The 13,506-nt window shown below is 34.8% G+C and overlaps 2 protein-coding genes across 9 annotated transcripts; both read left to right on the forward strand.

Annotated features, from left to right (window-relative positions):
• Positions 1 to 2,521: 2,521 nt before the first annotated feature.
• LOC143471011 (cuticlin-6-like) lies at positions 2,522 to 4,891 on the forward strand. 2 transcript variants are annotated; one of them, XM_076969330.1, is made up of 6 exons: positions 2,522 to 2,681; positions 2,786 to 2,887; positions 3,143 to 3,290; positions 3,569 to 3,703; positions 3,915 to 4,035; positions 4,655 to 4,891. In XM_076969330.1, the coding sequence occupies exons 1-6, from the start codon at positions 2,594 to 2,596 to the stop codon at positions 4,799 to 4,801; spliced, it is 741 nt and encodes a 246-aa protein (XP_076825445.1). In that variant the 5' UTR covers positions 2,522 to 2,593; the 3' UTR covers positions 4,802 to 4,891. The 2 variants fall into 2 exon arrangements, with proteins under 2 accessions (XP_076825445.1, XP_076825454.1); XM_076969339.1 differs by having other exon boundaries at positions 2,523 to 2,681; positions 2,792 to 2,887.
• Positions 4,892 to 7,079: 2,188 nt separating this feature from the next.
• On the forward strand, positions 7,080 to 11,947 carry LOC143445703 (collagen alpha-5(VI) chain-like). Of its 7 annotated transcripts, none has more exons than XM_076945019.1 (7): positions 7,080 to 7,240; positions 9,358 to 9,459; positions 9,570 to 9,665; positions 9,921 to 10,068; positions 10,351 to 10,485; positions 10,697 to 10,817; positions 11,437 to 11,947. In XM_076945019.1, exons 2-7 carry the CDS (start codon positions 9,372 to 9,374, stop codon positions 11,581 to 11,583), a joined length of 735 nt encoding a protein of 244 aa, XP_076801134.1. In that variant the 5' UTR covers positions 7,080 to 7,240; positions 9,358 to 9,371; the 3' UTR covers positions 11,584 to 11,947. The 7 variants fall into 7 exon arrangements, with proteins under 7 accessions (XP_076801134.1, XP_076801110.1, XP_076801118.1 ...); XM_076944995.1 differs by having other exon boundaries at positions 7,082 to 7,240; positions 9,564 to 9,665; positions 11,437 to 11,933; XM_076945003.1 differs by lacking the exon at positions 7,080 to 7,240 and adding an exon at positions 8,538 to 8,678 and having other exon boundaries at positions 9,564 to 9,665; positions 11,437 to 11,933.
• Positions 11,948 to 13,506: the final 1,559 nt, after the last annotated feature.

Below are 13,506 nucleotides of genomic sequence, written 5' to 3' on the forward strand. Positions count from 1 at the left end.
ATCCACAGAAGACGTTTTCCTTTATATAGCGTTTTTGAGGAATATTTTATAAAAAAATTTGTTTTTTAATGTAATTAGACTACAACAAGCAAAAAAAAAGTTTTACAGGACAAATTTGAAGAAATGACAAGTTTGATTATAATTTCCAGCCCGTGGGCAATTGCGAAAACTGTTTTTAACTTCATGTTGTTTGACAGCGAATGGCATTTCTTAATTATAAAATTATGCGCTCAGAGAGTAAACGCAAGATAGAAATTTTCACAAACAAATATTTACAAACTACAGTTTGAAAGAAATAGTTAAATTTTCGGGAATTTTGTTTATTTTTCTATGTTGAATGAAATGTTTTCTTACTATCACACAACTGTATTACTTATAAATTGTTATGACCATTGATTCATTCATTCATAAATTGAATCTTTTACTCCACAATTTTGAATAAATGTCTGCTTTCTCATACTATATACCACAATTATATGGTTTACTATACTGTGAATACAAACATTGCGTTTCCAGAGCTTCATCCAGCAAGGAGACAAAAAAGATTAAAAACTACAATTAAAATTCTTTACGTCGTCAAATATTTACGAGTGCTGTAAATTATATCAAAACTGATTAGATTATTATGTAACAACAATGTCAAACTTTCCCACTTGTTTTGTTTTATTTGGCGTTTGTGTGGAAATTCTTTTGCGAAAACTACCCGCCTGAAGCAACTTTTTATCAACATTCAGAAGATTGTGGCCTGGACCGATTACAAACGTCACTTTCCGATCGATGAGGTCATGCCCGGTACTTAAAGCGAGTTTCGTATTTTCCTGAAGATTATTTCCATAACAACACCCGCGAGGCAACACAGTTAAACGTCATCACTTTGGCGAAGTATTGGTATTCGTTGCCTTAGTACAGTGCTTCTCAACCTTTTTTTGCGGCGACCCAAATATTAAACATAAATTAATAGCGATGCTGAGGCGACCCAATTTTTTTTCCCAAAATATGGGTATTTACAAATATTTAGCCTTGACTCGAACGTAGCTAATCTAAAGTCTCACAGCAAATAATCATCACCATACTTCTTCACTAGTGTTTCCGCAACAATGCACTATGACGTCAATAAACAGTCAATATGCAGTGAATAGAGTAAGGTACTCAGTTATCGAACGGCTTTGTGGACTAGTTTAATTGGCGACGGCGACCCAAACCAACCAAATGGCGACCCACTTTTGGGTCGCGACCCAGGGGTTGAGAAGCACTGCCTTAGTATGTTAAGGACAGTTTGCGCAGGTGGATGGGACGGTCCAAAGGCGAGTTAAACAACACGATATCAATGATTGTACAAATGTGTAGTGTATTTGTTTAGAACACTTGAACGACTTTACCATCAAAATATAGAAACCGTTTTTCATCACAGCAGACATGTGTGGTAGAAGCGAAATTTGCAGCCCCACGGATATATTTTTATGAAAATGGGCATAAGGTCTTCTGAACGTCATTAAACATTAGCAAAAAATTTGGTAAAGTTTCAAACTTGTTCGGTTAACTTTATCTGACATCAGACATCGTGACAACACAAGTTTTCAGAAATAATTATGACTCATTACTGATGAATCAAACTAAAACTCCCATAAAACTCCCCCACATAGACAATTATGGCAACGACTGTCATTCCATAGTTTAAGATGACTTACATAATAACTTCACCATAAAAAGAATTAATAGAAAGTACAAGAAATCAGGTTTCGGTTCCAGACAAATTTGTCAATTTATAGCTTTTAAACTTTCCTGACCGCAAAGATCTTTCCCATACATTTCGGGCCAAAAATAATTTTGAAAAAGACTCTGTCAAGCTTAAAGTGAAACTTTTGACCGTCTAATTAAGTAATGGAGATATTCAACAAACGTGAAGTGAAGTATTGCTCAATTATTTACTTGCTATTAATTAGTTAGTTTTGATTAATTAACAAATAGTTATTGATATAACACCTCGACAATAAACAAGTGTTTCTGTAGCAAATGAAAAGAGACAAGAAACGACTTGTTTAAAACAGTATTTGACAAATAAACTTTTGTCAGAAGTACTGCTCACGTACTGTTTATCAAGAAAATGTTCGACAGAAGAAAATGAAGAAGAACATCACAAGAATGTCAAACAATGGGTCTATTATTTCCCAATAAAAATGATTCCATTGCTATTTGATGCATTCTTGATGGTATAAAATCATTTTGGTTTTTAAACAATCATGCTACTTGGACACTTTGCAGTTTAGACTGAATAAGTAACCGTAAAAACAAAATTGTAACGAGTTACCGACCACAAAATCCAAAATACGTGCAAAAACACTCATGTTAATAGCCTGGTTTGGTTTTCTCAGAACAGTTACAGCCAGGAGCATAAGTTAAGAAACATTTGCGAAATTCTCCTTCAAAATTGACATAAAGACACTCGCACAAATCTGTATTATGAGGGGATTTTTCGATACCAGCTTCTTTATATAACATCGAACTCTTTCTGTGTCTCTTATACTTCAGCATAAAGTTTAAAGTTAAATTGGAAATTTGAGTTGTTTTTTTTATGCAAGATATCTGAAGAACCATGGCAGGAAGAAGGCTTGTATTTTCATTTCTCATTGGCGTCATTTATTGCCAAACTATTCTCATCCACGGAGGAGAAATCGATTTTGGTAAGCACTGTCGAAGATCAAGCAACAATACATCTTGCGTAAAGTTTTTCATTTTACCGCAAAACTTGCTTATTTAAGAAGTCACATTTGTCACATTCATTAAGAAACAGCACGAGATGTCGTTTTCCTGTTGGACAAAAGTGGAAGCATTGGAAGCACCGAAAACATGCAGGTCGTCAAAGACATGGCAGCGGCTATTGTGCATGGTGAATATTATACTTTTTCGCAAGTCGGAACAAATCGTTTTACTTTTTAACCATAGTAATTGAATGTTGAGCATGCATATTGCACACAACTTGTAGTTTGTACTAAGTTACAAAATCGAAAATTTCCCCAAACAACTTAATTTTGTTAAGCTGGAAAAATTGCGTATACTGTTTTTGAAATTGGTAAGATATTGTGAATTAATCCAAAATTTTTATAAACATAAAACTTATAATGTCTTATTTGAAACTTAATAGTCATTTGCGGAGCCATTGAAGTAAGTTCCGACCGAACGAGAGTTGCTGTTGCTTCATTCGACAATGCCATTCACCGCCACATTGAAATGAATCAGTATGTGAGACCTGGACAAAAGGCAAAACTAGAGACTGCTATCAAGCAATTGAGGTACAGTGTACCCAACAATTGAAATGTTTATATAGGATTTTGAAAAAGTAAACCTATATTTATACTCCACAGTCACACGGTGAGTATAGTACATAAAATTTAGTTATACTTGCACGTCTAAGACAGCTTTCCATTAAAAGTAACGACACAAAAGTGTCTCAAGGCAACGTTAAACTGTTAATTTTTGTATGAATAATTATAATTCACTAAAGACCGCACCAATTACAAAATGACTTTCAACTGCACTTTTACCAGCGTTACCAGGTTTTATTTTTCAGAGTCAGTCCTGGCGGAAGCTCGTCATTAAATGTTGCCTTGGAAAATGCTCGAAGATTAATTCTACACGATACGACCAAAGGAGCTCGTTATGGAGATCCACGAGTGAAACGAACAACCTTTGTAATAACGGACGGGTTAGTATCTGTAAGAAATCAACTTGACGTAAGCATAAGAAACGTCATGTTTGGAATCATATACAATAATATGCAGAAGCATTAGGCCCGCATTAAAATATCGAATGTAGTGGACCTTGTACCCTACATATAGGCCTACAATGTTGCTATTGATCTGTAAAACTGGCAATAAATTTGAAAAACTAATGCACGCGGATTTTCTAATGTTTAGATGTGCGACCTCACGGAGTGGTTTAACTCCGAAACAGGTCAGAGACAACTACGTAGCTGATGGAAGCTGTATTGTTTTCATTTCTATCGGAAATCATTCAATCTGTAAAGCAAGGTTGCAGGTATAGCTAATAGACGAAGTTCATTAGTTTCTCACAGGTAATTTTTCAAGAATCCTGAAAAGCAAGGTTTCCCAAATCGTGTGCGGTACTTACGTCACAAGTGTGCGGCAAAACTTTTGAAATTGCTTTAGCAATTTTTTTACTAAAAAAACAACGTTAATCAAATACTACACGGCCAAAATAGCAATAACTTGCTAACTGTAAAGTACTATATTTCGTAATCTTGTTAACGCTGAAGTACGGTTGTGCCACAATGAGATTAATTCTTTATTCTTATTGTGACCAAATCACCCTGTGTTGATAAACAGTAAGAAATACTTCAAAGCTACTTAAAATTACTTATACTTTAGTACCTATAAAAAGTTAAATTTTAAGTTTGACAATAAGTTCATAGTTCATCTACATTCTGGTGTTTTGAAACATCATTAAACTTATTACGTCACGATCGGCAAGAATGGCGAAATCACTGAATCGCCCCTCGTGTGGGATTTATGTTGTGTCTTATTATAAATTTAAGTTATGTTGTGTAGGGCGCCTTGGACAAAAATAATTTCAAAACGTCAGTGTACGCTAAGGTATATTTTATGCATTACTATGTACATGAACTTTATTGCTGCAGGCGTTTGATACGGAATGTACATGTTTCCAACAATTCTTCTACTCCAGTTTTGATGACGCAAAGAAAAATCTTGTTGATGTAGTCAATTCGGTACCGTCTGGGTACTGCGCTGCTCCTACATGGAATTCGCTGTTGCTAACATGCTAACCCGCAAAGTTGTCCCTTATTTCCAGTTAAAACGATCTTTACATCAATAATATTATAAAGAAATAAAATCATTGCACTTTCATCTGAAAATGTTTCTTTTTTTTATTGACATTTTGTAATGTATTGCAACGAGAGGAAAGTCACCAGACGTGAGAAAAAGTAATGATTTGTAAATAATAAGCAAGTAATTCGAACAGTTATTAATATATTAGTATATTAGTCAATTAGTGTGTATCAATCGGAACTTGCACAAACGCTAGTTCGGTAATCGGGTCTCGAGCGATAAAGAATCATCGTCGACTTTAAGTCGTGTAAAGGCTTTCCTTAGTTCTGGGACAAAGATTAATCATGATACCATACCGTAACATAACATACTTGGAAATGACAATGTTACCGCAAGCACTATTTAATTATACACGCAAAAACCGCAGTGTGTGATGCGCCGCTCAGGTCACGAGAAAAGACATTAAGAGGCCAACATGACCATTCATTTGTGTAGTAACAATATAAGTGATAAATATACTCCTTAAACAACGGTGCAATATTATTGTAAATCCGTGTGGCGACATATAGACCGCCAGAAACATACATATACAGTACAAAGAAGCACAGCACAATGAATACGTTATAATGATACATCTTTACAAGTATTAGTGTTGCATTGGCTTACGTTTGTCCTACATGTGGGCCACATTAGAAAGAAATCCACTACGCAGTAAACAAAACTCTTTCAATAGCTGGTAACAACTATATTGTTGACGAGCGGAAATCACCATCGTACAGTAAAAGCAAAAGTAGCGTAGGCATGCAATGTCGTAACCTATGCTGTAACTGGAAGTGGATATGCTATTTAAGTTGTAAATGATGGGGCTTAGATGGGAGTTTCTTTTCATCATTGGAGAGCTACCAGTCGACATTTTAGTAAAAACAGTTTTCTGAGACGAAAACCGACACCGGTCATATTGCCAACTAATATTTTTGGTGTATAGTCTTAATTCTTCTAGAATCTAGAATCTAGCCTTCTAGAATCAGTTTCCTTGTTTGTTTTATTATGACGTCTTAGGCTCGAATCCGACATTTTTCCACGAATCTGTTGTGCGCACACAAGTTTGTTTCTTGTGAAAGAGTTTGAAATAAAAGAAAGCCTTGAAAGTTATCGTCAAAATTGTTGCCAATTTCTCGGCCGTTGCAAGAACTTCGGAGGACATCGTCACCTTGTACTGCGTAGAATTGGGCGTGTAGCGGACTAGCTGTTATGCAGATATGCCCGATTAGCCTGAGCTAAGAACTTTTTATTTTTAACTGCTTGCCAGGCTCCGCAGATCTATTCTTCGTGCTTGCATTAGTTTCTAACTTGCTTGTGGTCTGAAAATTACTGAAATCTTATTTTTATGCATATCTCGTTTATTACTTTTTTCGGTTTTTGCAAAACTAAAAAGCAGTTTACAGCCGATTATAGTAATGTATGGTCAAAATTGCGGTTTTTCTCTATACTAAATGAAGCTATAATATATAATAAAATAACTATACATTATTTATCTTACACTAATGACGTCAATATTGTGTGCTTTGACTGTATCTGATGCGTAACAAGCTTGATTTCTTGGTTGTGTTCTTGACTTCAGCCAATTATTGGCAGTGGTGCAATAAACCGTGGTTTGCTAATTTGTGCAAACTTACCAAAACGGCTCTTATTTTCAGCCAAACACTGCAAATACGGATCAGATCCGTCAAGTGAATCCACACGCTTTATTTGATAGTGCGACGCAAAGTTATAAAACATTCAATCGTTTACAAAGTAATGTTGCGTAATGTTTTGAATTTTGTGAAATAGTTTTACGAGTTTCGTAAGAAAATATGTTGGAGAGATATTGGTTTATAACATGTATGATGTATGAGCATGTATGAACATATGAACATGTATGAGCAATTTTGAATCCACTTCAGCGAAAGATTATGCAAGATAGGCCTATAAGCACTTCACGGATGCTTGTTCCACTGCAGCAAAATTTTGCACAGAAAACTTTGGTAATTTAAATTGGGTCTGAAAACATTTGCTTTACAGTCGACAACCAATTAAAGTGGCGGAACACGGTAAAGCGTTAAATGGTCCATTTTTGTCTGAAAACAACTGTCAGAAATTTCTTGAAAAAACTAATTCGGTACAGAGGTACCGGTATCATGCAGCACTGAAGAAGTACCGCGTTACAGTAATTCGGTACTAGAGTACAGCGGTACTGTCCACCTATGACTATAATGAAACTTGCTAACCTGTTTACAATTTAACACAGCCATTTGTGATAATATTGCCCTAAGTTTTGACCGAAATAGAATTGGAGTAGCAGCTTTCGACCATGATTTTTATCGGCTTATTGAACTAAACCAATACAGCACTACGGGAAGCAAGGCGACATTAGAGAAGGCCATAAAAGATTTACCGTAAGTAAAATAAACTTATTAATTTGTCGTAAATTGTTGAATAAATGACCGTACTTTGCAAAGTCTGTAAAGTACATGATTTGCCGTTGATATTTTGATTCATATAAAGGCGTTAAGGTATAATCAAATATTACAAATGGACACCTTTAAAGCATTGAAAAACAAACATGCATCTGTAAAGAAAATTGTGTTGTTTTGAGTTCATCACAAAGTTTATTTTCAATGTCAATTGCCATTTCATCAATTCTGGAAGACACAGTACTATTGTTCAGTGGAATCGAAGGTGTTACATCTTTTTGAGTGGCCATCATAGTACTGTTGATTTCTTTCACAGCTGGTATAATAAGTTCTTCACCAATAGTGTGCGATTTTCCACATTTTGCAATGAGCTTTGAAACTTTGTAAGATGCAATAAGACCTTTCTCAACTTCATTTCTGCTTAATTTGAATAGTGCTCCTATGGTGGAGCGTTTTTCAAATTTTTCTTTCAGATCACGAAAGTATGCAACATCCTTGTTTGCTTTTTCGGGATGCTTTGTCTTCAAATGATCAATCATTCTCGAAGGTTTCATTCCTTCATTTGTAAAAGTTTTCTCGCATATTAAAAACGTTGGTAATTGTCCATTAGTCACAGAAGGAATAACACCATATTTTAAGTATTCACTTGAGTATTGCGACACTTTCGCTCTGAATATAGCGCCCCCCATAGCGCCCCCTGAGTATTTCCGCCCCTCTAAAAATCAAAAACGCCCACTGGGGGGCGGTAGCGCCCACGTTAAGAACCACTGCCTTAGTATGTTAAGGAGAGTTTGCGCGGGTGGATGGGACGGTGTAAAGGCGAGTTATGATACCAATGATTGTATAAATGCGTTGCGTATTTGTTTAGAACACTTGAACGACCTTACCATCAAAATATAGAAACCGTTTTTCATCACAGCAGACATGTGCGGTGAAAGCGAAATTTGCAGCCCCACGGTTATATTTTTATGAAAACGAGCATAAGTCTTCTGAACGCCATTGAACGTTAGCAAACATTTCGGTAAAGTTTCGGACTTGTTTGCTTAACTTTATCTGACGTCAGACATTGTGACATCACAAGTTTTCAGAAATAATTATGACTCATTACTGATGAATCAAAAGGTTCATTTTTAAAGTTCATAAAACTCCCCCACATAGACAATTATGGCAACGACTGTCGTTCCTTAGTTTAAGATGAATTACATAATAACTTCATCATAAAATGAATTAATAGAAAGTACAAGAAATCAGGTTTCGGTTCAAGACAAATTTGTCAATTTATAGCTTTTAAACTTTCCTGACCACAAAGTTCTTCCTCACACAAATTGGGCAAAAAAAAATTTTGAAAAAGACTCTTCCAAGCTTAGAGTGCAACGTTTGAACGTCTAATTACGTAATGAAGATATTCAACAAACGTGAAGTGAAGTATTACTCCAGTATTTAGTTACTATTAATTAGCTAGTTTTGATTAATTAGCAATTAGTTATTGATATAACACCTCGACAATAAACAAGTGTTTCTGTAGCAAATGAAAAGAGACAAGAAACGACTTGTTTAAAACAGTATTTGACAAATAGACTTTTGTCAGAAGTACTGCTCACGTATTATTTATCAAGAAAATGTTCGGCAGAAGAAAATGAAGAAGAACATCACAAGAATGTCAAACAATGGGTCTATTATTTCCCAATAAAAATGATTCCATTGACATTTGATGCATTCTTGATAGTATAAAATCATTTTGATTTTTAAACAATCATGCTACTCAGACACTTTGCAGTTTAGACTGAATAAGTAACCGTAAAAACAAAGTTGTAACGAGTTACCGACCACAAAATCCAAAATACGTGCCAAAACTCTCATGTTAATAGCCTGGTTTGTTTTTTTCAGAACAGTTACAGCCAGGAGCATAAGTTAAGAAACATTTGCGAAATTCTCCTTCAAAATTGACATAAAGACACTCACACAAATCTGTATTATGAGGGGATTTTTTGATACCAGCTTCTTTATATAATAGCATCGAACTCTTTCTGTGTCTCTAATACTTCAGCATAAAGTTTAAAGTTGAATTGGAAATTTGAGTTGTTTTTTTTTTATGCAAGATATCTGAAGAACCATGGCAGGAAGAAGGCTTGTATTTGCATTTCTCATTGGCGTCATTTATTGCCAAACTATTCTCATCCACGGAGGAGAAATCGATTTTGGTAAGCACTGTCGAAGATCAAGCAACAATACATCTTGTGTAAAGTTTTTCATTTTACCGCAAAACTTGCTTATTTAAGAAGTCACATTTGTCACATTCATTAAGAAACAGCACGAGATGTCGTTTTCCTGTTGGACAAAAGTGGAAGCATTGGAAGCACCGAAAACATGCAGGTCGTCAAAGACATGGCAGCGGCTATTGTGCATGGTGAATATTATACTTTTTCGCAAGTCGGAACAAAACGTTCTACTTTTTAACCATAGTAATTGAATGTTGAGCATGCATATTGCACACAACTTGTAGTTTGTACTAAGTTACAAAATCGAAAATTTCCCCAAACAACTTAATTTTGTTAAGCTGGAAAAATTGCGTATACTGTTTTTGAAATTGGTAAGATATTGTGAATTAATCAAAAATTCTTATAAACATAAAACTTATAATATCTTATTTAAAACTTAACAGTCATTTGCGGAGCCATTGAAGTAAGTTCCGACAAAACGAGAGTTGCTGTTGCTTTATTCGACAATGCCATTCACCGCCACATTGAAATGAATCAGTATGTGAGACCTGGACAAAAGGCAAAACTAGAGACTGCTATCAAGCAATTGAGGTACAGTGTACCCAACAATTGAAATGTTTATATAGGATTTTGAAAAAGTAAACCTTTATTTATACTCCACAGTCACACGGTGAGTATAGTACATAAAATTTAGTTATACTTGCACGTCTAAGACAGCTTTCCATTAAAAGTAACGACACAAAAGTGTCTCAAGGCAACGTTAATTAAACTGTTAATTTTTGTATGAATAATTATAATTCACTAAAGACCGCACCAATTACAAAATGACTTTCAACTTCACTTTTACCAGCGTTACCAGGTTTAATTTTTCAGAATCAGTCCTGGCGGAAGCTCGTCATTAAATGTAGCCTTGGAAAATGCTCGAAGATTAATTCTACACGATACGACCAAAGGAGCTCGTTACGGGGATCCACGAGTGAAACGAACAACCTTTGTAATAACGGACGGGTTAGTATCTGTAAGAAATCAACTTGACGTAAGCATAAGAAACGTCATGTTTGGAATCATATACAATAATATGCAGAAGCATTAGGCCCGCATTAAAATATCGAATGTAGTGGACCTTGTACCCTACATATAGGCCTACAATGTTGCTATTGATCTGTAAAACTGGCAATAAATTTGAAAAACTAATGCACGCGGATTTTCTAATGTTTAGATGTGCGACCTCACGGAGTGGTTTAACTCCGAAACAGGTCAGAGACAACTACGTAGCTGATGGAAGCTGTATTGTTTTGATTTCTATCGGAAATCATTCAATCTGTCGAGCAACGTTGCAGGTATAGCTAATAGACGAAGTTCATTAGTTTCTCACAGGTAATTTTTTAAGAATCCTGAAAAGCAAGGTTTCCCAAATCGTGTGCGGTACTTACGTCACAAGTGTGCGGCAAAACTTTTGAAATTGCTTTAGCAATTTTTTTACTAAAAAAACAACGTTAATCAAATACTACACGGCCAAAATAGCAATAACTTGCTAACTGTAAAGTACTATATTTCGTAATCTTGTTAACCCTGAAGTACGGTTGTGCCACAATGAGATTAATTCTTTATTCTTATTGTGACCAAATCCCCCTGTGTTGATAAACAGTAAGAAATACTTCAAAGCTACTTAAAATTACTTATACTTTAGTACCTATAAAAAGTTAACTTTTAAGTTTGACAATAAGTTCATAGTTCATCTATATTCTGGTGTTTTGAAACATCATTAAACTTATTACGTCAAGATCGACAAGAATGGCGAAATCACTGAAGCGCGCCTCGTGTGGAATTTATGTTGTGTATTATCATAAATTTAAGTTATGTTGTGTAGGGTGCTTTGGGCAAAAATAATTTGAAAACGTCAGTGTACCCTAAGGTATGTTTTATGCCCTACTATGTACATGAACTTTATTGCTGCAGGCGTTTGATACGAATTGCTTGTGTTTTCAACAATTCTTCTTTTCAAGTTTTGCCGACGCAAGATCAAATTTTGTTGACATCATCAATAACCTACCAGAAGGGTTTTGCGCTGTTCCGACATGGGATGATCTATTACCTGCCTGCTAATGTACTGTATAACGTATACAAAGCGTCATTGACTAAATTATATATATATTGTTGAGCAAAATTCTGTCGTGTTGAAATATTTATAAAAAAACTTTGCAATAACTAGTTGTTTAATAACAATAACAATAACTATTCAATAACAATAAGGTTTGTCGAATTTTTTTTCATTAGCTATCCAATTCTGCAAAATAATGTTTTGTGTTTCTCATAACAATATTGGAGCTCGAAAGCCGGCAAACACGGCGTTTCTACAAGTTCGAACATTTTACAAAAATGCATTTCTCGTTGGATGTGAAAAAAATTTCGTTTTATCTTTGTTTTTTGTTTGTCACTTGTTTAATTGTAATAAAATTTGTACATACGCAAGTTCGCTTGCCAAACGATTCATTTTTAACTCTCACCAGGAAATTGAAATTCATCTACCGAACATCTTCGTGAATTGTCAGTTTGCGTCAGGCGGTAAACAAGTTCTATCGATAAATGAATTGATTAGATTAGTATAAAATAATGGCCGCTGCATGCACTTCATCAAGATTATTCATAGCTTGTGCTGTGGATAACTGGTTATATAGGCTACTTAGCTTACTATCTCCCAGAACATATAAATCATAAACGGTGTTCTGTCACTACTGTATTTGCAGTAATCACTAATGTATAATTGTAGTTGTTTGAATTCATAAAAGCCTACACGGCGCTCAAAATCTTAATTCATTCAACCAACATAGGAGTAGCGCAACTCTAAGTGCATTACAACGGTTTAGCGTCATCGGGTATGTCACAGTACTTTATGAGCATTCCTTTAATAAAAAAAACGTCTTTCTTGTATTGAAACCAAATGAATCAACTCTTCTCCAACAAACCACAGCGTCATCAATTGAATTATCATTAGGGTGTGAGATTGGAAATTGCGGGCAGCGTAACATACCTCGGGGGGAGTTGTGGGTAAAGGAGTAAACCGTGTACGTGTGTAGTAAACTTACTAACAATTAAAGGATTCACAAGTGGCATACCGATAAATGACTAATACTACATAAACATGCAATCACACATTATGGCCACAACAATACGGATGGAATACATCTTAATATAAATCTAAAAACACATCGTGGAATATACATCTAACTATACAACTAAATACATATCAATGTGCAGTGCTACATTAACACCCCTGTCAGCATGGTTAATATACAAAGAATTATCAAACATGAAATTTGGTGACATTCAATATACGAACAAGAATGTATCAAATATCAATGGAATCATTTTTATTTAGAAATAATAATTAATAGACCCATTGTTTGACATTCTTGTGATGTTCTTCTTCATTTTCTTCTGTCGAACATTTTCTTGATAAACAGTACGTGAGCAGTACTTCTGACAAAAGTTTATTTGTCAAATATTGTTTTAAACAAGTCGTTTCTTGTATCTTTTCATTTGCTACCGAAACACTTGTTTATTGTCGAGGTGTTATATCAATAACTAATTGTTAATTAATCAAAACTAGCTAATTAATAGCAAGTAAATATTGGAGTAATACTTCACTTCACGTTTGTTGAATATCTTAATTACTTAATTAGACGGTCAAAAGTTTCACTCCAAGCTTGTCGGAGTCTTTTTCAAAATTATTTTTGGCCCGAATTGTATGGGATAGATCTTTGCGGTCAGGAAAGTTTAAAAGCTATAAATTGACAAATTTGTCTGGAACCGAAACCTGATTTCTTGTACTTTCTATTAATTCTTTTTATGATGAAGTTATTATGTAATTCATCTTAAACTATGGAATGGCAGTCGTTGCCATAATTGTCTATGTGGGGAGTTTCATGAACATCATAAAATGAACCTTGTGATTCGTCAGTAATGAGTCATAATTATTTCTGAAAACTTGTGTTGTCACGATGTCTGACGCTAGATAGAGTTAATCGA

Source organism: Clavelina lepadiformis, chromosome 1 (assembly GCF_947623445.1).
Source record: "Clavelina lepadiformis chromosome 1, kaClaLepa1.1, whole genome shotgun sequence".
NCBI lineage: Eukaryota > Metazoa > Chordata > Ascidiacea > Aplousobranchia > Clavelinidae > Clavelina > Clavelina lepadiformis.